This window comes from Ciconia boyciana, chromosome 2, assembly GCF_034638445.1.
Source record: "Ciconia boyciana chromosome 2, ASM3463844v1, whole genome shotgun sequence".
NCBI classification, from domain to species: domain Eukaryota; kingdom Metazoa; phylum Chordata; class Aves; order Ciconiiformes; family Ciconiidae; genus Ciconia; species Ciconia boyciana.
In genome coordinates this window covers 48,430,424-48,456,641 of record NC_132935.1, presented here as the reverse complement: position 1 = coordinate 48,456,641, position 26,218 = coordinate 48,430,424, and the positions used below count along the sequence as shown (strand labels likewise).

General features: G+C 39.8%; 1 protein-coding gene across 1 annotated transcript; it reads left to right on the top strand.

The window, feature by feature from the left end:
• Positions 1-118: 118 nt before the first annotated feature.
• Positions 119-25,911, top strand: MEP1B (meprin A subunit beta). The gene is made up of 15 exons (XM_072851278.1): positions 119-181; positions 3,733-3,751; positions 3,937-3,987; positions 4,091-4,134; positions 5,154-5,232; positions 6,315-6,432; positions 10,645-10,823; positions 12,315-12,533; positions 15,683-15,835; positions 16,587-16,802; positions 19,220-19,690; positions 21,457-21,639; positions 22,100-22,337; positions 24,762-24,960; positions 25,894-25,911. The coding sequence occupies exons 1-15, from the start codon at positions 119-121 to the stop codon at positions 25,909-25,911; spliced, it is 2,250 nt and encodes a 749-aa protein (XP_072707379.1).
• Positions 25,912-26,218: the final 307 nt, after the last annotated feature.

Sequence of the window (26,218 nt, the reverse complement as noted above, 5' to 3'; positions counted from 1 at the left end):
AAAGACAGGTAAGTTAATCGCTGATGAAAGGACAAAGGTTTTGATTTATGATATGTACTGTCTTAAATACCAAGCTTGTCTGAAATTCTGTCCATGCAACTGCTGACTGGGTAACAACATGGGCTGGTTTTCTGTGCCTGCACTCCTAACTTGGCTTCTTCTCCAGGTGGTCTGGAGTCAGGTGAGAAAACAAAGAACGCATATTCTTTATATGATCGAGTAAGGAATGCAGCTTAAGATGAGTTTGAGAGGAAAAGACTTAAGTATGTTGCTTTTGCAAAATAAGAATTCTGTTGTCATGTTCATGGAAGAGAAAGATTTCTGTTTCCTCCGGGGCTTAGTGCTGCTATTTTTAATAGGCCTGGCTATACATGGGAAGAGCTTATCTTGCATTCCCCATCTAATCAAAATGTCCACGAGTATTCGAATAACGTTACCCGAATAGCAAGTTTGGGGTTAGAACCAAGATATGTATTAAAATGTAATTTGCTACTCCATATTGGAATGGAAATACGCGGGTTTTTTTGCTATAACACAATATATTTGATATTGAAATTGATGCCTTTTTAGCCAATGGATATACTTGTAAATGGCTGTTCTCTGTCCTCCAATCCAGCTGAACTATTTAACGCCAAAAAAGTAACAGCTGAGATTTTGTATTTCCTGTCTTTCGCAGTGAAATATCGCATTTTGCTCATCTTGTGATAATTTATTGTAGAGGCCAGGAATTTTGGTGATACACAATATAATTAGTTGGGAGAACAAAAACCAGTAGGTTGTTGAAAGTTCATTTCAGCTGTTCACAGCTTCAGGGTGATCTATAGAGTAAGGTATTGCTTATTGTGACATTACTTAAGTGGAATAACATTATCTATTTTACGTTATGCAACTTAACTGTCTAGTTCTATGAATCTAGCTCCAATACCTCATAGTGGCAGTCGTATCCTCTTCCTCTCCACTAACATACGCTCATACATCTCCCTAAGTCCAGAGCTCAACCTCAGGTCCCCAGCTTTCCCATAGTCCTCCTGTATCCCCCGCTACCCCAACCTCACACTTCCCTTGTATTTTCGCTGCCCGTCACGACTGCCTGTTCCTCTATTCCCAACCTTTTGGAAACTCAAGTCTCAGCCTTGTTTAGATTCCTCTACAGGCTTTGGTAAAGCATGTAGTAGGTGATGCAGACTGCTACTAACATCTACAAGCTATCACACATTGAACTGACTTGTAATAACCAGCTCCTGTGTGAGAGAGGGGCTTCTGATCACCAGCGCTAATTATTTCATTTCCATGTGCCTTATGGCCAGGAAGAGCTTCTTTCGTATTTCTGGATGCCAATACTGAAAGTTATACAGTCTGGAGAAAACACTGATAAGTTAGGGTGTCTCATCTAAACTGGTTGGCTATACTCCATCTGAAGTCCATGGTGAGGCATGGAAGTTTTCATCAGGTGATTTATCACATCCTTGAATAGCTGTCCAAGCTAGGTGAGGTGGATCATCTCCTGGAGATGCCAGGGCATCATGGTGGTGCCATACCTGTTTTAGGGACAGATGAATTATGTATGCAATTACTCATTTGTTTCTCCACTGATTACTGAGTGAGTCTACTTACCTAGTTTTTATGTGACTGAAGTAGGTGAGATGTTTCCCACCTGTTCAAGATGCACTTGAATTATTTTCCAGTTAAATGTGCTCACAAGCCATGGTCTGACCAACCTTTAATGTAACTTAATTCACATAAGCCATGTTGTTTGCCAAAGTTAGGGACTAATATTATAAACATTCAGAATTTTTTTTGTGTGTAGATTTAAAAGTAGCATTGGTTAGACTAAATTAGATTCCTCTTTGGTACACCGCAGGTAATATAACCTTCCCCTGTGACTGTGAACTGTGAATGTGTTGTTTATTTACAAAACTTTCAGAGACTAGAAATGCATCATATAGGTCTCAGTTGTCAGGCTGGTATTGAGATGGAAGCCACTGCTTCAAAATGAGTAATACTCATACACAGAGATACTCCTTTTCAAACTGAGTATTTTGCTGTTGGGATTCACAGGACTAAAGACCTAGTTTCATTGAGAAGGATGTGGAAAGGAGTGGTGAAAGGGATTCCTTCAGCGTAAAACATTCAGCGACAGTTTTCAGACACTGAGGACCAGCCTGGATTTCAGTCTATTGCAGAATTTGGTATTCTTCACTCATGGACTCACATTTTGGTTTATATGCACCAAAAGTACTGCTGGACTTAGCTACATTGATTTCAGTTTGTGAGCTTTTGCTGCTGATAGAGGAGCTTTTCCATGAGCTAGCCAGTTTTTACCTTTAGCACAGTCTCCTTTCTGATTAGTCGATATGGGTATATTGTAGTTTATAATTATTGAAACTGTAGAAACATTTTACTCTCCATTAATGGTTACAAGAGGATTCAACATATATAGGTATGATTCTTCTCCTCCATCAGCAATCTTTAACAGAAAAGATGATAATGTGATTTTAAGTTTTTAATATTGCAAGCTTTACCTGTCATTTTTTTCTTCCACGTTAGCTAGAAATCTGTGTGAGAGTGGGGGTCTAAAAGCAAATGAAGTCTTCAAAATACGTGTTACACACTTTGCCTGTGTACTTTCAGCTTGTTCTACAAGCTGTACTTTCATTTCAAAACTTGAATACGTGGACTGGATACTGTCTTATGCATATCTAGTGGTAACAAAAGGTAATGAGAGGATACATGTGCAATAAAACTTCAATAAAAGCAGTCCGGAGGGGAACTATAGTAAAAATAAAAGTAAAAATCCCACCCTGCTTTGCAGAATTGCTGTTATATCTTACCATTTGCTATATCTGTAACCTATATTGTCAGAGCTTAGAATTTAAGGGTGGTTTTTACATTCAGTTTGTGAACTTCTTGTCAAACATACAAATACAAGACTCCTGATGAGAAACAGAAAAAAACACCCAGCAACAATTTGTTAGAAAGGCTGTTCATGATTTTACTCACTGCATGAGAAATGGTTCCATAGTATTATGTCGAGTATGTCCAAACCAGTCCAAAATGAAGTGTCTAGCCCAATAAAAGAATATAGATTATATTTTATGGACATGTTATGGCAAGGAAAAGTATGCTATGTGTATCTCATTATGGTCTTGCTCCAATATGGAACTTGGATTTTGCACATTGCAGAAACAGCCTTTGAGTTGGTATTGCTGAGGTAAATGGAGCCCAGCTAAGGCACTGAGCTGGGGCTGAGGTGACCCGGACTCTGTGTCCTATCCTTCAAAGACTTGCCGCGTGATTTCAGACCGCTCATTCCCTGCATCTTCAGCTTTATGAGGGAAGGTTAAGCATAGCTTCCATAGGTTCGGTACAGTGCCTGACTAGTAGCAATACCTGATTTCATAGAAATAAAGGGCTATTTCCCTTTGTGAAAGACCATTTGGTACTGCCTGAGTGGTGAGAGAAAAACGGTTGTGAAAACTTCACAGAAGCAGTGCTGGGTGACTTACTTGTTGGGCAACCTGAAGTGGGGAGGACACAAAGCCGACACATAAGCAAATAAACATTTCCAGTCAAATGAGAAGGCAGTGAGTCCAGTCAATCCAATACAAAGCCACGCGCTAAGTGCTGTCAGTGGAGCTTAAATCGCATCTCTAATACTGTTGAGAGAGTAACGCAAGCTGCATTTCATTATGTGCCTTTCTAATAATATCTTTTTTTCTTCCCCCTCCTCAGCCTGCTCTGGAGACAACTGGTGAGTTCCGTTTAGAGATCTATTTGTATGCACGGGAGGCAGTCAACAAAAACAGCTGCTCATAAACATCGCTAGGACAGACACAGATTTATAATTACTGTTATTGTTATTGCATTAATTTTCACACTTCATAAAGATAACAGCAAGGGCTAATGTCCTACCTCACTTGTCTTTTTATTTTTCAGAAAGAGATGTAGATGGAGGAATTGATCAAGACATCTTTGACATCAATGAAGGTTTTTTAAAATTCAGTTTCTCTTTTAATTTTTTTTGGTGATTTTCATTATGGTAGCCAGAGATCAATACAGTAACTGAATGTTAATCTCCTCTTCCCTTTAGCTTTAGGACTAGACCTTTTTGAGGGAGACATCAAACTTGACGGGGTGAGTTCAAATATAAAATATAAAACCAGAAATGTGTCATTGACTTATGCAATGTAAAGTATCGCTGGCATGGAAATGATTGATGCATCCTGCTCCTACTAACAATAAATGCTGTTTATGTAACAGTAAACTGAAAATGTTTGAGAATGGATTTCTACAAAATGTCATAGACAATGAAGGAGTCGGGTGCATTTGCAGAAACATTATCCAGAATAAGGTCGGTTTAGCCATTAGATCAATATTATTAGCTTCTTGTTGCCTTTACTGTTTTTTTAATATTTGAGCTTTCAAGAGATTCAGCAGCACTGATCATCATCTGGACAGGTTTATATAAAAGATTCTTCATTTATCTGCACAATATTCATTCTGAGCCAATTAGATTTACAGACCAGTGCTGCAAAACCTTCATCATGTAAGTAGATTCACTAAAACCAAAGGAAAATTACATCTGTAATACCACATTTAAAGCATCTCTTCAGTATCCCTATCTGATCCATTAAAAAAAATATTTACATAGCAAGTTACATCCTAAAGAGACCTAGTAGAATGCCCAAAAGTGTTTTGTACCCCTGAAAGTCAATAGTGCTTTGCTCTCCCTTTTGGTGAACTGCTTTGGCCTGAGCATATCAGTGGAAGCAAGGAGAGCACTTGCTAAGGGCACAGGAACAAACCCTTGCATTATGAAAAATTACAGAATTATTAATCTCTGTACAGTTTTCAGGACTTTAGATCTTAACGCTTCCCACAGGAGGTGAAGCTCTCCTCACAACATGCATCAAAATCTCAGGTAATTTGTATGGAGAAAATGCTGCAGAAGTTGGAGACACCGGTAGAAGGGAGTGAAGGGATTTCAAACCCAAGCCTTAGACTTCTGAGTGATATTCCAAAGTTTTTGAGCTCTTTGATTTCTTATATGCCTTACATGGACTTGTAGGAGACATGCTTTGCTTTAGCACTGTTGTAGTCCCTGATCCTAAATCACTTTTTACTGAGGACTGCATACTTATTTTCTTTCTTAGATGCAGGAACGAAACTCCATCATTGGTGACAACTATCGGTGGCCCCATGTTATTCCCTACGTCCTTGATGATAGCCTGGGTACAGTATATGCCCTTGACAATGTCTGTATGTCATGTTGATTGAAATGTTAAATACAGGTTGGTAAAGATACTGTGGCATCCTTTCCTCTTGTAAGTCTCGAGCAGGCCATTTCCCACAGCAGGATATATCATCTTGGTGTTGGTGCTGGGTCTCACCTCCTTTCTTGGATGGTTCTTACCCTGCCATTGCTATGGCCCAGCAGACTGATTTAGTTTTAAAAGCATATGTCTAAGACATGAAACTCTACCAAGCAGAAGAAAAAACAGGGCACTGAAGATCTTTTTAAAGCAAGAAAGCTTATGGGGCCATTGACATCATCTACAGCACTGATGGCAAATTGGCATTCTGGCAGGCAATGCAGTTTGCAATGGCGCATCGCCGAGTCCCCTGCTGTGCGGCCAGGGACACATCATAGCTTGTCTCCATCCCTTTGAATCCACCCAGCTGTGGCTCTGCGTGGCAGAGGCAAGTGGTGAGATGGAGTCTGAGTTCTTAATTTATACCACATGGGGAGATTGTGCCCTCACTACACAACATGGGATCAGCTTTCTGGTACATGACAGGAAAAAAAAATCACCCACCCCCAGTTTAGATTTGGATTTAAACTGGGTTGAAACCACACAAGTTGCTTAGAGGAGATAACCCAGATATAATGTTAGCAGTTCAAGTGCTGGAGAAATTCTGTGAGAGATTTGTAGCCTGCAGTCTGCACTAGGTGGAATCCGATGTCTTTGTTCCCTATTTATTTAAAACTTGCTCACATAAATCTCAGCAAAGTAAATGAATGCATTTACAAAATTAAAAACCACATACTATCATGCATTATATACTCATCATGTCATATTTTATACATAAGTACCGAAGAAAAATTACATGGAAACAAAACAAGAGGAAGATATTATGTCACAATAGCCTAATTTATGGATTTTAGGTCCCTACCCAGGTCTTAATCCAGCAAAAATCCTGCTTATTTTAATCAAAGATTGCTGGAGCAAGACCCACCCTTAGGACTTGCTCCATATGGATAATAGTACAAACCTATTGGCTCAGTATTGACAAGAACACTGTTTGCTTTGCAGAAATGAATGCTAAGGGACTCATCCTCAAGGCATTTGAACAGTATCGACTAAAAACCTGTATCGACTTCAAACCTTGGGAAGGGGAGAAGAATTACATATCTGTCTTCAAAGGAAGTGGGTAAGAGGAGTAATGTAAAATAACTCTCATCCTGTTTGGCTACAGGCTATTTTCATGGCCAGTATTCATTCTAAAACTCATATATCCGATTATAATTTTGTATTTTTGTTGTGTCTGTTTTTCCAGTCTATTTTTAACTGGAAATTGTAGTAGTTTCCAAAAGAGGTATTACCTTGGTAGTAATGAACAATTTCTTGCTGATACTTATTTTTAAATATAAGAGGTAATCAAGTCCTTTAAGAGGTAATTTTCTGGGCATGGTAAAAGATATCAGAAACAAGCCAATTATTTTCTTGACTAATCTTTGGATATATGGGGTGTCACTTTCAAATGGTCATTCTTAGTATATCTTAGGTTTTAGGGAAAAAAAAAATCCCAGTGGAAATATGGTAGTTCTAACTGTGGAACAATGAATTTGTTTGACTATAACAAATGGAATTGCATTTGAGCAATGTCACACCAGCATTCAGATATAACAGCAATATTTTTAAATGCTGCACAGCACTGAGATATTTTACAGAGGTTTCACTTTATTTACCTCTTTTGATGAATAGTTATGCTATTCCACCTTAACTTTTGCAAAATAAGACTCCAGGAAAGAAATCAAAATTGCCCCAGCTGCTTCCCTTTCTAAGACAGTCTCTGTCAAAACAGTGCTACAAGAACAAATATATTCTCCACTCTATGCTGAACCATTTCTCTGTTAGAAAAGGAGATCAGGGAAAGCTTGATAGCCTGGTGAGGAAATTTACTTTCAGAAAATAATTTCCTGATATGAGAATACATTCATAAATGGGAAAGATTTTCTGATAATAGAAATGTTTCCCTTTCCCTTTGGCGTGTTCTGAGATATTTGTAGCAGATAATAGTTTCAAAATTTATTCGGTCTCTGGCTCTTTGTATTTTCTATTCTTCATGCCATGCACATGACATTGAAACTCAGCCCTAAAAGATGTATAAGTGGAGACTTAGGGAGCAATGCATATTCCTGTGCTAATGACTCTTAGTCTTTTTGAGCCAAATGGAAAACTCATGTAGCTAAATTTTTTAGTCCTTCGTCACATAAAGTATGCATTGAATTTGCTAATAATTTTACCTGAAAACCCCGCACAATATTTAGCCTATGACAAGTAAGAGGCCTCTGCACAATGTTTCATTTATATGTCTATTAAAAATAGATGAGTCATGGCGATGAAGAAGACAAGTCACTCTAGTTAGATAACATGTCTTGACCTCACTGCCTGGTGTGTTGCTTGCCCTGAAATGTTTCTGTCATCTCAGCTAACACATCCATAAAACGATTAATGCTCAGCAGCACTTTTTAAAAGATTAGAGCTAAATGATGCAGTCTCCTGAAAACGGCTGTCCACATCAATGTCTGAGCTGTACAAAGAAATTATCAGGACTGACCCTGCATTAACTGCCTTTCACTTCACTCCATTCCTCTCTTCCGATATAACGGGACAAGGCGAAAGGTGGATAAACCAACCCTTTTCCACTCTGCCATTCCTAATTATTTTTTTTTAATCAGCTAGGACTCCTCTTACTGCAGACTAAAGCCCTCAGTCCAGAGGGTACAGTGCAGGCAGGAGCACAAAGTTCCTGGCAACACCAGCCGTATTCATAAAGTTTTATCGCACCAAGAAGAAGTTGATAAATCATCCTTGCCTTTCCGATCCTGGCTGGCATCTATAAAACAGACAGAGGAAGGTGGGGGAACTTCGTGTCAAAAGAATTTATAGTAGGCCACAAAGTCCTTGTCTGGATGATCCTTTTGAATTCAGATGAAGTCAGCCACAAAAGAAACCAGCTGGCATTTTGTGGTGTTGACTGCCCTGTGTAAAAATACATTTGTAGTCTCTGATGTATATACACAGTGTCATCAACCCCCATGTGAAGAGCCCTCTCCCTGTCCACGTTCTTTATGTACCATTCACCAAGCCTTGGCTGCTGCCTGCATTATGTTAACAGGGACATATTTGTAATGCTAAGTGAGTAGAGGTACATGTACGGTTTTCTAGCACACAGCCTTTTACCTCACCCTCTATTCGGGTCTGTGCATCTGCAGCAGAGGTTATACTGTGGATCTATTGAAAGACCTTTTCTTGACTCCAGCCTGTGTGCTAAGCAAAATACATGAGGGATGCTTGTGAATTACAGAAATGCAGGAACATCAGAGGTGGCAGGTGCCTGCAAAGCTCGTGGAACCTGCAATGGATGTGCTATTTCTCCCTACTCTTCTCAGGCACAGCAGGACTCATTCGGCAGGAAAAATAGCATGGTGTGGTAGAGTCAAATTGTTAGCAATTCAGGGGGCATCAACCCTGTCTCTAGTATTTCCACATGGGAAATCAGGTTTTCATGGAGCTCTCCTGGGAGTTCACCTCAGCTCTTTGCCACTGTGGCACACGGCAAAGGGAAGGCATGCAGAAGTGGATCGATACAGATCCCTGGCTAACCAGCTTGGTGCTGGTAAGTCAAAGTGTCTATGTGCTGATACTGGTGATCTGTGACACTATGGGAAGTTATTTACTAGCAGGACATTAGTATAAAAATGTCCCTGAAATAAGTGCTGGCTGTTAGAGAATAGGATTTCTAGATGGTATCATCACTACTGACGGCATGTATCGACTTACAGCCCACCTTCCAAAAAGAAGGCTGATGGGATTAGCCAGAGCAGGTACTTCCCTGTCCCTCTGGCCTCTGACAGAGCAACTAGCAATGCAGAAAGCATTGAATTGGGGGAGATACGGCTCTCACACACTTGGGGAAGCTGGGACCTTCCCCCATTTTCTTCCCTCCTAAAGACACTGCTAACATGGGGTTCCAGATGCCCATTGCTCAGGAGTGCCCTGTCCCACTCACCTAGTTTTATTCTCAGTGCTGGGCAACACAGACCAAGCATTTACTCCCTCTGTGGCTGCAGAATGATGGTGTCGTAGGCATTTGGCGTTTGGATGCTAATTTTGCCAAGTGTCCTGGATGTGCCTGTAGCTTGCTGTGCTCTGCGCAGCTGCTGTGAAGCCAGAGGCAGCTGCTTTGGTATGAGGTGGACCCAGAATTGTGATGGAATTCTTAGACTTCTGCACAACCAGAAAAAGCTGCATAGTCGATATGAGGCCTTGTTCAAGGGAAGCCCGTGAAATCATGGATGCCACATGTGCTCCTTCCCAGGTCTCATGCTGTGATTTTAATGAGTAATCAATAGCCAAGGCCTGTGCTGCTTTGTGGAAAGAGAAATACTGGGGAATATGTTGCACTAATAAGTTACAGGGTTTGAAAGCGCATGGTGTGCTTGTGTTTTTAAATTTCTGGGGTGAGAGGACTGCAAATCCTATGGCATATTTTGCGCCCAATTAATTTTATGGACTTAATTGGGTAAGTGTTGATTTATTTGTTGCATAAAATATCAATTTAAGTGTAACTCTCTGTGCTTGCTAGTTTGTGGGCATAGGGTGCCATTTTATTGGCTTGTGCAGATAGCTCACTGAATTTTCTTATTCTTTAATAAAAACTTCCAGCACAGCTGCGGTTTTGCTCTTCCTTGTGAGCGTGTGTCAGCATCAAGTGCCCTAGCACAGCAGCTCACAAATAGCTAGAAAGAAAAGAGCTTATGAAAAGCACTGTCAAATCCGCCAACCTTTCAGAAGGCAAACACAGCCACACAGAAGCGTACCTTGCCTGGCAGCCACAGCCCCGCACAAAGCGAAAGGCCAAAACAATAAAGAGAGAAGCAGCTGCAATGGCAGAGGCGAGAGTGTGCATGAACCTGCTTTCCCTTACAACAGGGACAGGCTCCAAGTGCACTCACAGTCACTTACCATAGTCTGGCTAAAAATTGTTAATTTGCAGTAACTTAATTGCTCTAAATCATGTGTCCATAATCTTAGATGTTTAGCAGAGTATCAATGAAATCCTCATCAGTTTTCTTCTGTCACAGATAGCTCAACATTTTTCTGCTAAAGAAAACCCATTAAAAACAATAGAGCCAGAGGGGGGGAACTCCTTGTTCATTGAAACAGAGTTAATGTGAGAGGAAAGGATCTGGTAAGGAACAGATCAATGAAAAAGTGCTCTCTGTAGCAAAATGTAACTTCAACACTTAAGGTATATTTTTAAATATACCTGTTGAACAGACTGATTCTGGAATTTGCGTGGCATGGGGGTGGTATGTATCTCACGGAGCCCTCTCCCATTTTATTTCAACACTAGCTGCTGGTCCTCAGTGGGAAACCGCCAACAGGGGTTGCAGCAGCTCTCCATCGGAGCCAACTGCGACAGGATCGGGACGATCCAGCACGAGTTCCTGCACGCCCTGGGATTCTGGCATGAGCAGTCACGGTCCGACCGGGACGACTATGTGACCATCGTCTGGGACAGGATTCAGACTGGTCAGTCACTCCCTGGCTTTTCCTTTCAGACTCTGGTGGTAGGGGGTTCAGCTGTGGAACATCCCTTCCAGCCATCCTTTGGTGGCCGCATCATTCTCTCACCTGGACTTAGTTTTCAAAACCAGTGTATCAATAAATTAAATATCAAGTGACATCTATTTGGGACAGAAAGCCTTGTTTGTTGTTGCTGTGGTTATTCCTTGTGCCACGGTGGTTCCCAGAGCCCTAACTAGAGATCCGAGTCCTGTTATGCTACATGTTGTACAGCAGAGAAACAGAAGAGAATAATTTAGTTTATTTAAATGAATACTCTAAAAGCACTGTTACTCTGGGAGCCCTTAACAAAACAAAAGTAATTGAAAAAAAAAAATTCCACTCTGAAAAAGCCAGTGTGACCAAATCCAGTAGAAAATCTTCGGTGAAAACACTGGTTGTCCTCTTTCTCCCCGGCCGCTACACCCGATGCGGGCAGCAGAGCTGAGAGGGCAGAGCCTGCAGAGAGGGTGTGCAGACAGGAGAGATCCCTTTCAGGGTCCGCATCACACGAGCGGTTACTTCGGTGATGCAGCTTGTGAATGTAAGTGTTGGCGTATTTGGCACAAGCCTGACAGCCGGCACGGGGTTCCTCGGGACTCTGCTCCGTCTCTGCCTCTCCAGCTTGCCGTCGTCGCCTGTGGCTTTCAGGCAGTTCAAAAACAAAGTGATATACGCAGACTTGATGCTTTCCTAACACAGGCACACAGAAGACTGAATAAACAGATAATGATTAAATTTAATGCATTCTTATTTAGTCGTGATCAATAGTCAGGTGCATATACAAGTAAATATTACAGAAAATGACTTAGACTGTTATTTGATTTCCATTATATTTTGCTGACTCTTTAATGACAAGTTGCGCTATTGTTAGCCGTTTGAAACTGCTGCAGCTTTTTGACACTGACCAGAATATAGTTACTATATTTTGACTAATTTAAAACATTTAAAACTCCACCTCCCATTGGGTAGTTAGTAAGGGATTTTTGCTCCAGAAAATATGTGTAAAGTTAAATTCTGGAAGCTTATCTGATGACAACTCTTAACTTGGTTATTGCAAGCAAAAATGACCAGCAATTAAACATCAGAAAATACAGATTAGAAACAAGGAGGCATTACAGTTGCAAATGGCATTAACTTGAGTACTGAAACAGTATCTCCACTTTTGGGTATCACAAGCCCATCAAAATGTATGGGTAGTTTCACGGGGAAAAGATTTCTGGTAGCAAAAAGCTTTCCTTCATCCAGCAGAAGTCATCATGTTATGTTCCAGTGGTGGAAAGAGGAAAGTCAATAACACCAGACTAGAAATAAAATAGTTTTACAGAGTAAATACAAGTAAATGACTACGAAAAAGTACTTGGGGATCTGACAGATTCTCTGTCACTTTAAGTCTGTACATCAAAACTTGGTCCTCTTGGGCAACAAATAATCTTTCCTTTTATTTTTCCCATTTAGGTAAAGATCATAATTTCAAAAAATATGATGATAAAACATCAGACTCCCTGAATGTTCCCTATGACTATACTTCTGTGCTGCACTATAGCCAAAATGCATTCAAGAACGGAACTGAACCCACCATCATCACTAACATACCAGACTTTATGGATGTAATAGGACAGCGAATGGATTTCAGTGATTATGATCTCCAGAAACTGAACCGGCTGTACAATTGCTGTAAGTTTCTCCATTTCTTCAAAATGTTTTGCTTCTGGCACTTGAAAGAAATAAGGGTGACACATACATGCTGGACTCATCCAGGCACAAGTGAAAGTGATGCTAACATATTTGGAGGAGTGAATTGTGTTAAAAACACCAGAAATAATGGTACAGCTAGGAATAACATAGCCCTCCTGCAGAAACACTGCTGTGTAGCAAAGTTTTCTGTGCAATTTTATCTGACCTTTACTTAAAAACCAGCTTCACTCAGCAGCTGATTTTTGTTCATCCCTTGGGTGGCTGTTTAAAATGTGTGCTTCTGCACAAAGCTTTTTGGTTTTTCCCCCATTATTCCGCAGCTGTTGCTCAGACACTGTACAGAAATGAGTATCTTTGCTGTGGCTACCGTACCGACTCCGCTCTCATGCAATCTGTGAGACAGAGTGTGTGTTCATGCAAACAGGGTACAGATGCTGTTATGAAGAAAATGCGAGTTTTTAAAATTTTTATTTTTAGTTTCAAACCTAGTCTCTTACAAAAGTGGTCAAAAGAGTTATTTTGCTCATGCGGGATTGATTTTAGAAAGTTGAGTGAAAGTAAGAGGCAGAGAAATATAGATAATTCTATTACAAAACTGGAATATAATTCCATAGTTGTGACTGCATCAGATGTGCTCTGGCACTCAGATGAAAACTTTTACTTCACTGCCTCAGTATCCCAAGTAGTGCGTACTGGTTTACAATTATATTTTAAGCCTCATTCTACAGATACCTCAAATAATTATCAAACAGTTTTATTAAAACAGTGCATTTTTTGAGCATACAATTCTGATGAAAATATTTCTGTTCATGTAGGTCTAAACTGAACACACACTTACATGCAGCCTTAGCTTCCAGCACTCGGCACACAGTCAATTACGTCTTACAGAAGTTCTCACAGCGAAGGATGTCTTTAACAGTGGATGGGGTCCTTCTTCCTCTCCATTAATCTTACATACTTTCCATCATTCTCATGCATCACATAAATACTTCATGACATTTTAACTTTATTCTTAACCCATAGGCACATTCCCCAAGTGAAATAAGCCCCAGTCATGTTGAAATTAGTGACAAAACCGCTACCACCCTCAGTGCAATCAGGCTCTGCCCTGCTTCCCAATCTGTCCCTTGCCTTTGTATAGTGTGCACGATACTCGCAGAGCCATAAGTGGTCTTCAGATCACCTACCATTTGCCCAAGCGGCCCGTGTGCCAGGGAGGATGGGTGCTTCCCAGGTCCAGCCCTCGCCCAGCCAGCTGCTAGACTGATCCTTTCAGGTTAGAGGAAAGACTGAGAACGCCAAACATGGTTTGGGTGGCAGATATCCTCCCAGAGGAATCAAAAGATTACTTCTGTTGCTGAACATGACTTAAGGAAAAGTTTAAGCTGAGTTTCTGCTGAAGGCCTGTGTCGTTAGGAAATTGCATTAAAAATGGGAAACTTGGTTCTTAAATTGAAAAAAAACCAACCCACGGCATAAGAAATCCTGACCGATACTTTAGTGCTGTTCTGATCTCTTCTTCAGGACTGTCTTTGAGGCCATATGATAACAGTAGATTTTAGTCTGCTTTCCCCTTCTAGCATATTACTTAACAGAACTGACCGTGAGGTTTCCCTCAGCCACTGGAAGTTAGGACTCACCACTCATCCCCCATGTATTTTCTTCCAAGTCCAGCCTTTCACTACATACAAAGAAAGTGTCTGGCTTTTGGTGCAGATGGAGTTCACAACTTGCCTCAAGCAGTGCCCTCTTCCCCTATTTCATGAATTAATCTAAGAAATACAAAGTAAGCTCTTGGGTCTTCCTTTTCTCTCTTCCTGTCGTTCAGGTCACCACTCCATGCCAACCGGCACTTTCTAATTAAGGTAGTTAGGCTACGGCTTTCCTGTTTGGGCAAATTGAGTTCATATTTTGTTTTGTATTTTGATTTCAAAGAGTTCTTTCATCTAATAATTCTCAATTTCTGCTTACCTTTTTTTTTTTTTAATTTCTCCAGCAGTCAATATATAACATTTACTGTGAAAATATTTTCTTGGTTTTTACAACATCATAATAATACTGTATCTTAAAAGTTATCAGTCATACAAGACCTCTGATAACCTTGCAACCTCTAGAGGATTGTTAGCTTTCTATGAGGAGAGTACAAGATAGCTCAGCAGTACAACTGATTTGGCAGCAGTTCATACTTAAGTGCTTCCCTGAGCTACCGCCTAAGTGAAGCATTTGGTGTGCCATTGAAGTTGATTTTTGTGATACTCAAGGCCCTTTTTGTGGTGCAATGAAACCTTTAAACCTGCCACAATATTTTATACATAGTTTGAAATGCAGTAATCACGAAGCATTTTATTAACTTAGTTGTTTTCAGATCATGGCTACATGGTTACAGAGAGCTCAGACATGGTACAATGAGAAGCAAATCTAAGAACAGGGATAAACCTGGACTGCGTCTTCCCTCATCCATCCAGGGTTTGCTTTAGACAGAGAAAACATTCCATACAGTGTTTTCCCTTTCCTATTCAACTGCACTGTCTTCCTTCACTTAATTTTTCACTTTTTGTATGCAAGACATCTTAAAAATTTGTATGAGATGAGATATCCTCTGGTCCTAAATGTACCTTTGCCAAATGTTTTTTTCAGTTCAGCATTTTGAAAATCAAGGTTTGCCCATTGCAGTAAAATAACTTCTGCTCTACTATATTTCAAAATAAGCACTCCAGCTGACAAATTAGTGAACCTTTATCAAAATCTGTGGCCATGCGTCGAATGGCTGAGAGAAAGCAGAGGAATGAATGGGAAGTCCTCAGTCCTTCTGGCTGTGTGGTGGGTTGGGGCTGGTATTAGTGTTCCTTGTATAAATAAAAGATGTGATGTGATAATGAGCTGGCACCCTCCTGTCCTTGCTAAGTGCCCAGAGTGGTCCTGATGACATCTTATTAATTGCAGTGTTATTTGCCAAATGCTTTGAGTTCCTGAAGATTGTACCTACAAATGTTGATGGTATTTGAAGCCACTGATTATTTTGTGTTTGCATTTCTTAGTCTTTCTCTGGTCTTGGCTTTGGACATTGAGAATTAAAGTGTATGTTGTGTAACAGACTGACAACTTTTTTTTTGTTTTAAATGTTATAGCCTCCTCCCTAAGTTTCATGGACACATGCAGTTTTGAACTTGAAAATATATGTGGCATGATTCAAAGGTCAGATGATAACAGTGACTGGCAACGTTTGTCTCAGGTTCCTGCTGGGCCAAATACTGATCACACTAATATGGGAGAATGCAAAGGTATGAGAAAAGACTGTTCTTATCTCTCTGGGAAGTATTTTCTGCAGAGGCATGCAAGTTGACTTTGATCTTGGCCTTGTTCTCTGTTTCTTTGTTAACAAATTACAGTTTATTTTTTAACCAAGCAACATAAATCTACATACCTAGGGGCATCATGTGATATGTTCGATTTTCTGCTTATTTGAGAAGATTGAATGTTCTTATCCCTTTTGATCTGTTTTCTAGTCTTAGTGTCACTAAGAACTATACAAAATGTTCTAACCTAAGGTACAGGCACACCAGAAAGACTGCTGCTTTTCTGAATAATTGCTCAGTAAGTCTTTGGAAAGGATTGGGATTTAGAAATTACGTGTATTATCAGGGCTCAGGTGAACAATTAATTGAGAATATAGCCAGTTGTTTCTGGACCTGTCAGAGAAAACTTCATGAGTTCAGGAGCTGAAACCAGTCCTCCACAGAAAGAGTCAACTGTGAATTACTGGCACTGGGTAAAGAGTAAAAGCCCATGCTTTTGAGTACAAATTGCTAGAGACAGCCAAATGAGGAAAAAAGTTGCAAGGAGAACAGTTCTGCCTCTGGCGAATGTGAACAGGTAACAGTCCTCAGTCTGAGGGTTTGTACAGGATCTACCTTAGCCTGACTTGACCATATCTTTTAGTGTTATTACAATACAGTGTTAAGAGTCCTGGTATGCCAGGAAAATTTTGTTTTCTCTCTCCTCTACTGTTCATTTCTCATTGACTTTTGACAGATTCTGGCTACTTCATGCATTTCAACACCAGCGCTGGAGCAGAGGGAAGCACAGCTATCCTGGAGAGCCGAATTCTGTATCCCAAAAGGAGCTTTCAATGCTTACAATTCTATTTCTATAACAGTGGTCACGAAAGCGACCGACTGTATGTCTGGGTCAGGGAATATACTTCAGCCCATCCGAATGGTACTTTGAGACTCATTGAAGAGATAAAAGGTATAGAAGAAAATTGCATTTTGGTTTAATCTATACTCAATATCCTTTTCAAAGTACTAGGGGAAAATATTGTAGCAAAAAGTGACTCATCTCCTAGCATTATTTGGCTTCTTCTCTAACTATGTAATTGATTCTCTGCTGGTGAAATTATACTTGATGGATCCTCAGTCAGCCATTTTCCTATAATATAATCAATTGCCACAAATTACAAACTCTTGTGTTATCAAGATAGTTTTCTCACCAAAATAGCTAAAATTCCATGAGCAGTCATTTTAACTGTTCTAGAATTGCTGGTATCAATAGCAACAGATGAAGCTGGTCATTAGAGTAAATTACAATGAATAAGAAAGTAATAATAAAGAAATGGAAAGTATAAGTGCCCTGGAATACCTAACATACCAGTTTAAAAAGGATAAATAAAGTTTAACTTACTTTTGAAACAAGGTTTGAAATGACTTAATTGAAATACATGGGCAGCAGATCATGACTTGAGTTGTAGTTTGAAGAAAATTAAGTTCTTGTGGTTTTAGGAGCCTTTGGCCTACAGAATGAGCAACTGAGGTCAGTTAATGGACAAGAGCTCTTTAAGCTAGAATTGCCTAAGTCACGTTATGATTAAATTGCTTTCTCAAATATTTAACTATTACTTGGTCTCCATTACAGCTACAACTAGTTCAATCTTCTGGTTACATAAGGGACTGAGCAAGTTCTTTTACAAAATAGGTATCAAGTCCACTTCTTCTGCCTCTTCTTGTCCCTTTAGGCTCAGCTACTGCTCGTGCCTGGTTTTCTTTTCTTTTTTCCACTCTTTTCTTCACCCTGATGCTTTTATCATCCCTGTGTGCCATCAGGAATCATGTAAGTGAATATAACTATCAGGGCTGCTAAGGCAGATGTAAATTTCAGATTAGTCTGTGCCTTCCAAGCTCTTTTGAATCCTACTTTGAAGCCAAGATTAATTTCTCCACACTTCAGCCTTCTTCACGAATACTCTTTCATGTATATTAGGTCCCATCTCCCATTCCCTCTTTCTCAAGTCCATAATTTCCTGATCTGATATGTGAGTCCAAATGGGCACCCTACTTTGACAACCTCTGGTAGAACTTTCAGGAATGGTTTAAGATCATTTCTCCCCCAAGCTGTCTCACTTTTCTCACGTGAGAAGTTATCCTCACCAACACAGAGTCAAAAGACTGGAAGAAGCACCAACACTACAGCCCTTTCCAGCCATGATCTGACATCCTGGCTGAGTTGCTCATGGGTTTGCACTGAACCACCACGCTCGAGAGGCTGAGGGACAAGCCCTGAACCCTTTCTGCTGGTCTGCGGCTGCTGTGGCTGCCTTCAGCAGGAAGGCTGTGGGAGTGGGACATTTTACAGCACAGTAGCTGGTCTGCTCACTGAACATGAGTCAGAAACCCCAGTCTTGCACATAATCTGTGCAGTTCAAAAAAACTTTAGTTAATGCAGAAGGCAATTTAATGGAAAATAGTGGGGTGCTTTTGTTCTTGTTTCTGGGTTTATTTTTTCCCTCCTAATTATAATGGTAATGAAAAATGGCAAGAAATTAAGACTCATATCTGAGATCCATTGTGTTGTGTTTAGAATTGTTAGGAAAGTGAAGTGTGAGTTCTGTACCTGGGATTGGCACTGCCTATTCTATAAATGCAGCTGCAAGTCTGATCTTCCATGCAGGTGAACGTAAACCTGACAGCAAAAGAAACTGTTTTGCTGTACATATCATTAACAAAGGATGTCCTTCTTTCACTTGCCTTACAAGGCCCTGTGCAGAGGTCTTTGCTTTTGCATACACTGCTCTTGGAGTCAAGTGGGATTTGCTAGTGCAGGCACTTTTGGATGCAGCATCAGACTCACAGTGAGGTTTTATCACATGAAGTAGGTTTTGCAAATGACTGGCTTTAATTTGAACTTAGTACCATTAATCATTTGATGGGTGAACTGTGCTTCTCCGACGAGCCATTTAGATATACAGAAATGACTGAATGAACAAATCTTGTAGTTCTTGTTGTTATTCAGTCATTTGAATATACTTTGGTCTGAATTTTTTTATTTTTAATAATACAGGTGACAGCCATCTTTGTGCATTTAATTATCACAACATTTATACTAACTTAATGCAATGTTCTTTAAAAATACAAAAGAAAAAGCAGTCTTAAAAACCATTAACATTGTTTTCACTCAAATTAAAGAGCTGCTATGCATATTAAATCTGTTGAAAAACTGAATTGAGAAAATATGATCTTGCATGGAAAACATAACATCTACAGGAGAAATATTCCATCACGTCAGTGCTGGTGGAACTGAGAAATTCTTACATAGCATTGGTAGAGGGTCTGTAGACCTGTGCAGTGTTTGACTGTACTGCTTACTCAGAAATCCCTACCCTTGTTTTTCAGGTTCACCTCTGACTTACTGGCAGCTCCATCATGTTTCTTTGAAAGTCACAAGTAAATTCCGGGTTGTGTTTCAAGGCGTGAGAGGAAGTGGCTTGTCAAATGGAGGCCTCTCTATTGATGACATCAATTTGTCAGAAACTCAGTGTCCCCACCACGTCTGGCATATCAGAAATTTCACACATCTCCTCAACACAAGTCCAGCAGGAACAGCAGGAAGAATATACAGTCCACCTTTTTACTCTAGTAAAGGATATGCTTTTCAGGTCAGCTTGTATGTAAATGGTACCACTGCTAATAACCCATTTGTTTTAGCAATGTACTTGCACTTGATTTCTGGAGCAAATGATAATCAGTTGCAATGGCCCTGTGCATGGCAACAAGGTACCATGACTCTGCTTGACCAGCATCCTGATATTCGTCAACGGATGTCAAATCAAAGAAGTATAACAACCGACCCTCTGGAATTATCAGGTTAGTTAAAATCAGATGTGCTATCTAGTACGTTGAAAACACAGACAAAAGATAAAGAATCAAATTTTCCCTTTGTGTAAATTAGTGCAGTTTTTTCAGCTTCTGGAATGTTTCGTTTGTTTGCAGCAACAATATAATTGATCCACAGACATGAAAAAATTGAACATACAAGTAGATTAAGCTGGGACCCTGGATTTCAAAGCTGATTTGCATAAGAAATAGGTGGATGATCCACTCCTAAAATTTCTTTCATGTGCTCTGTGAAGATGCGTTTATATCTGCTCTAATGAGAATGGAAGTTTTCCAGAAGGCTTGAAAATAAAAATACTGAATTGACAATAGACATGGTTCATACCAGATAAAAGTGCAGCTATTAAACAAATCCCCTCCCTCCTTGTAAAAGGTACAGTGGTGTCAGTGCAAATCTCCAGATGGACAAAGTACTGATTCACATTACATAACCTGTACTCGTTCAAGGTATGAGAAGATAAGGAGCAATTGTCCGCAATAACTTGGAAAGGAGACAGTTGAGGTAAAGATGTAACTCTGAGAAATGGTAGGAATCTCTATAAAGAGAGATATTAAAGAAAACGCCCATATTAATCATTGGATGAAGATTAGATTTAAGCCAAAATTACTTTCTGCATTGATATAAGAGTTTTGCCAAAAGAAACCATCTCCACCACTGAGTTAGTTTCCTGGGCTTTCAGCCCATAACATTAGTCAAGGAAGGAAGGCACAAAAATGTCTAATTCACAGTATTATTTTAAAAAATTTATGATTTACATTCATTTTTCTACAACCCTGTCTCTATGTGAAAACAATGCAGGTAATCTAGAAAGGCTAGATGTCTTCTCCTGTAAATGAAGGACGCATCACATTAGGTCCTCCACAGATGGTTGGCATTTTCCCCGTGCTCTCTGCTGTTATGGCCACATAACATAACATAAATATGGCCACATAACGTAAAAGGGCTCAGCCCTTTTCCTTTCCTGACCCTGTGGACATGCAGTCTGTTGCCACTCTGCTCCTTCTTCCTTGTTTATTCATATATTGCTAATAGCCCCAGATTCCCAAAAGAAGCCTTGTAACTCCTATCCTTTCTCTAACCAGCAGAGGTGTTGGAGCAGGCAGTTTCTTCTCCCTCTGTCAGATACTTTCATAGACAATCAGGCTCAACTTTGAGATTTAGAACAGGGTTTGATGGAGGGGACATCAGTGGCCTGTGACTGTTCAGGTTGTTCAGGTACCCTCTGCCCTACATCCATATCAAGAGATGCTCTTTTTTGAGAAGCACTGAATTAATTCATTTTACAGATTATTCATGTGCTACTCATCTTCTTGCCCACTACACCTTAAAAGAACTAAAAAGAAAATGCAACTGGCTTTCAACTACCTTTCCAATAACCTCATCTCCAGCAGGCTCTTTTCTCAATACTGCAGGCTAAACCAAGCCGTTGAAGATCTCCCTTGTCTTATGCATCTCATCTGTGTGGAATCTCAGGCAAAAAAATCTGCAAATATTGTAGGCAGGTTCAGCATTGCTCCTACTTCTTGAGCTTCAGGTAATTTGTTGTCGTCTCCATATTCATGATATCCATGAGCAACTAAGCAGAAGCAGGCAAAGTAGGACGTAGTCTGTCTTGGTTGTTGCAAGAGTCCTCAGTACTACTTTGCAGCAGAGGTTATCTGAGAAGGAAGGGACCCTATTGAGAAAGAAATCCAGAGTGGTCCCACACTCACATTCAGTTAATTTTTTTTTCCAGGTTCCTCATCAACTTATTTTTGGGATAGGCCAGATAAAGTGGGATCCATAGCATCTTTTCCCAATGGAACTACATTCATGAGAGGTCCAGGAAGTGGAACAAGTGCATTCTTAACTCATCAGAGACTTAGAAGCCGCAACTTTATTAAAGACGATGGTGTTTATATTCTTTTAACAATGGAAGGTATGTAAACATAGCTGATATTCTTTATGATACAGTAAACACGGAGTGTCACGTACTTACTAAGTCACTAGTGCTGTAGATATAAATAGACATGACGTACTTTGCAAATGAGCAGTTTTGGAACTATGCATGTATCTAAAGTCAAATCATATGTTTGGATAAATTTGTGGATAGGTACATGCACTGTATAATTCTTTTATCTCATGTGAAGGTATATAAAATGATGCTAATCCTGTGCAAATTAGTTTGAATAGAGTACTTTGAATAAAATTGTCTGTTTCTGAAAAAATCTAGTGGACACTTCCAAAATACATCATGCTCCTGAAAGGTAAAAAGGATTATTTATCCATTATACCTGTGGACAGGCTCTTTGCTCTTGACTATGAGAACTTATCATTAGAGTAGGAGGAAAAATAACATGAAGTGTAAAGACCTTATTTCTTGTGTTTTTATCATGCAGATATATCACATCTACTATCAACTCAGCCAAGTGTTTCACCTACCTTTGTTATGAGTACGTCCAGTGCCATCAAACCTACCTCTAACACCACCAGGCCTACTGCCACCACAACACCCATCACAACAGCCTCTGTCACCCTAACTGAAAAGCCAGAGGCAAATTTTCCAGATTTCTGCCCAGACAACCCTTGTGAAAATGACGGTGTCTGCATTATTGTAGATAGAGCACCGGTGTGCAGGTAACTTCCTTTATTTGCTCTCAAATGCAATTTTAGTAATGGAAGTTTGTAGTAGAATAAATCTTTGTTCCTAATGAAAGGAAAGACAGACTATAGCTGATTAAGGCAAATATTTCCAACTGCTACTGCAAGACTAAATTTATGACCAGTTTGGGCAAGAATGCTCCTAACCTCAGCATTTGACCATTTTGAAGTACTCTGCTTGACTTCTCTGTAAATTGTATTTTAAATATATTTATCATTTTCAGTAATGTATTAGTCCAATGTTATAAAATGGACTGTGCACCTCCTTAGAAGTCCCTATAGCAAAATTTATGAGTTAAATATAAATGCAGTTGAAATGAAATAGCATCTATATCAGTAGAAAAGATGTTTAATACTTTGCAGGCAGGAATTAGCATAGACATTATTTTAGAATTTGATTCAGAAATATTGTGTAGTGTAAATTATGACCATGAATTACCAAAGTGTAGTTGCTTGCCTTTGAAACCAGAGATGAAGGCTGAGGACTAAAAAGATTGTTTGCCCTGCAAGAAAATGAACACGAACTTTTATTTAATTCTCTGTGGATACATTTATGTAACCCACCTGGCTGATCAGCATTGTTCCAGCTCTCAAACAAGCTCTAGGGCTGCAGATAGTAACCTTATGTGATGCTGTCCAAGGCAGGTAGACGGGGGGAGTGCTGTGAGGCAAATGTCTAAAGGCCAGGAGCAACAAGAGTCAGGATGACTCATTAAGTGTTATATCTCCCCATTTAGAAACCTTTTAAAAAACAATTCTTGTGCAACCCATCAGAAGCAGGTCACAAATATGAGTAAATGTCATGCAGCTGTTCCAAGGAGACAAAAAAAAGGTTATGCTGATTATGACTGATTTTGAAATTATGGAAAGAAAACTTATTCTCTGACATCTCCGGACTATTTGAAGCTCTAGTGCCTATGTGACCTACTTTCCATCCTAGAGAAGTGTGTGACCAGCAGTCAGTTTCTGCTCCAATTTTCTATTGGGAGCGAGGGGGGATGTGATACATAACTCTGTTTAAGCCAGATGAACGTGAAGTCCCGCAACAGTCAGTATCCTTGCAGTGTACTGCAAACGGACTCATTTTCAGGGTTGAACGTATAGTTCTGAATAAATGGCTTAGACAGGAACTAGGAAAACAATAACATTAGGAACAACCAGGGTTAGAAAGATAAGGCAGGTGTGCACTCAACAGTACTGCACATATGGGTTTTTTCAGTTAGATCATTGGGACCCTCATATGCTCACTATAAAATGTTTCAGAGCTGATGATAGTGATGCTGGATAAGGTGAATGAATCAAGGCCTGGAGGTTGTTTTTAGTTCTAAAACCAGATGACCGCTAGGATGTTAATTTCTTTTCTTACCTTCTTCTTGGGGGAGGGCAGAGGCAGCTCATACAAGTTCTTTAAATTTGAAAATAAGCCCCTTCTGGCAATGAGAAGGTCTGATCAGAATGTACCACATCTGCTAGTGGAAAAGTACTGAGCAGGGAAAGGGGAACGTGGTGGGAACATCTTTGGCCAGCTCAGTTCTAGAACTGGGGAATTCCTGCACCTAAGCTTTGGTTCAGCTGCTATCTGGTCAGAGATGCCTTGAGAGACCAGCCCGTGGTCTCCACCGCATTTATCACAGGTTCAAATTGCTGCATAAGGTGAGCTTAGAATTAGAAAAGCAAAGAACACGTGAGGAAACAGGTGGATGAAGTTTTCTGGAGGGTGGTAAATGTGGCTTGATTGGACAAAAATAGCAGTGTAAAGCTTCTGGACCACTTGCCCTAGGAGCTTATTCAACTCCTTCCTATAAAGGCTTTTTCTAAATTGACTGAGTGAAGAAGACAGAAGGGCTTTGTGTAAAAGCTGACCATGACAAAGGGCAGAACTGCATCAGGATATGCGGGTAACTAGTAATAGTGGAAGCAAGTATTACACAACAGCGGTCCTAGTGACAGGTATCAGTTTCATGGAGCAGAAAGTGAGTTTTCTATCAACAGAAGTGCTACAAACTTCAAGGAAAAGGAAGCAGATAAGTGAACCGAGTGATCCAGAGGGCATCTCTATTGGTAGCAAACGGCGAGCATTCTGTAGGAGCAGCTCTATAGATCAGCTGTGGCCAAGCATTAAGCAGTCAAAAGGATCAGGATAGCGCTTGGGTTTTCGGGCAGAGGCTCTCTCTGAAGACATGACCTGTAAAACAGCGGGAAGCTGGAAGAAGCACATCCAGATGTGTAAGGACAGTAGGCCACTCAAGACAACTTTAAAATAGAAGTCCATTTTAAGATAACTCCATTATGCTTTGGGATATAGAAACAGTGCATCAGAGATGCCTTTTTTTTTAAAGTAGCTCTTTTCATGCCTTTAATCTTTAGGTGATACCACATGCTTGTTCTTTTACTTTCCAGATGTCCAGCAGGTGACAACTGGTGGTACATGGGAGAAAAGTGTGAAAGGAAAGGCTCAACTCAAGAAAATACTATAATAGCTGTTTCTTCAACCATATCTGTATTTGTTGTAATGCTTATTGTCACTATCACAACCGCAGTGTGCCTTAAAAAGAAATACAGCCAAAGAAAGGAAAATGGTGAAAGCCTGTCTCTAGAAGTAAGTATTTTGCCTTTTTCAACAATGTTATATATATATTTACTAAAAATAAACAAATCCAGTAAAAGTAAATTGGAGGATGTCACATTTTTAAAGTCTGAAGACTCCACCTTAGAGCTCCATTAAGCGCTCCTGATTTATCAAATACCAAAAAGCCACTTCATTCAAAACCTGTTCTCCTCCTCCACCACCACCACTCTTACTGCCTTGATGGCAGCCTACATTGAGTGGGAGAGTGTGAGCAAAGGGGATCTTTTTCAATTTGTAACTAAACTGTGTCTTCCACTTAGTGGACTTGTATTTCATCTATTACTGCATTTTCTACTAAAGATCTCCCCTTAAAACACCATGGTGCTAAAAAACCCAACCCAAAATGTCAAAACAAAAAGCAAATCTAAAAATAAGTTTCCCTATTCAATGGCCATTTTTTATGCAAGGAACAAAGTAGCCATGGAAATCATGACTTAAGGAGAATTAAAAGAAGACAGCAGGTTAAAACTATCTGAAGTACTGGATCAGAAAGGACATGTAGTGAATAGCAGAGATATTTGGGCAGGTTTTGATAGGAAGTTTCATAAAGTCCTAAGCATCTGGACTCTTAGTTTAATCAGAGATTTAGTGTTGGAAATAGTAAGAATGATATAGCTTAAAGGGACTCACAAGGCACAGGAGAAATTTTGTAAGCAAACTGAAGAGGAATGGCCTTCCAGATAGCAGAATTCCATTTTTAATTTTGTCCTAATATTCTTTACGTGATGTCCTGTTGAGGTGCAGTACCTCTGTGCAATGCCAGCTACTTGACATTGTTACTTTATGACCTTCCAATAAATTATTTTAGTTTCTTTGTAAGTAATGCTCTTACATTATACACCTATTTCCCTTCCCTACACGCTTTTGAGATGTGTGTTTGGTGTTTTTTTTTTCCCCATTTAGAATAAAACATCCTTCTGAAAATAATGCAAACAAGCATCAAAGACACCAGATGAACATCACTGGAAAACCACAACCACGTCATTGTTCTTTCTGTGACTTTTATCTCAACCATCATTATAAAGGTTTATAAAGTCTGGAAAATAATTCATCATCTGGATAAAATACTGTGCTAAAGTCAGTAAAGTGTCTGACAATGTTGTGTGTCGCCATGCAATGGAGAAAGATGGAAATATGTTGTGTGATATGCCTGCCCTGTCCTTTAAGTCTACCTGAACGTGAAGAAAAATTGTAAAACTGCATCCCGACTTTCAGTCAACACAGTGAA

What these genes read in the sequence shown, in the direction of transcription:
- MEP1B (XM_072851278.1), top strand. Translation starts at nt 119, where the DNA reads ATGGGCTGGTTTTCTGTGCCTGCACTCCTAACTTGGCTTCTTCTCCAG. An exon ending in TCTGTCTTCAAAGGAAGTGG is followed by an intron (nt 6,433 to 10,644) that starts GTAAGAGGAGTA and finishes TTTCAACACTAG; the next exon opens with CTGCTGGTCCTCAGTGGGAA. An exon ending in ACTCATTGAAGAGATAAAAG is followed by an intron (nt 16,803 to 19,219) that starts GTATAGAAGAAA and finishes CTTGTTTTTCAG; the next exon opens with GTTCACCTCTGACTTACTGG.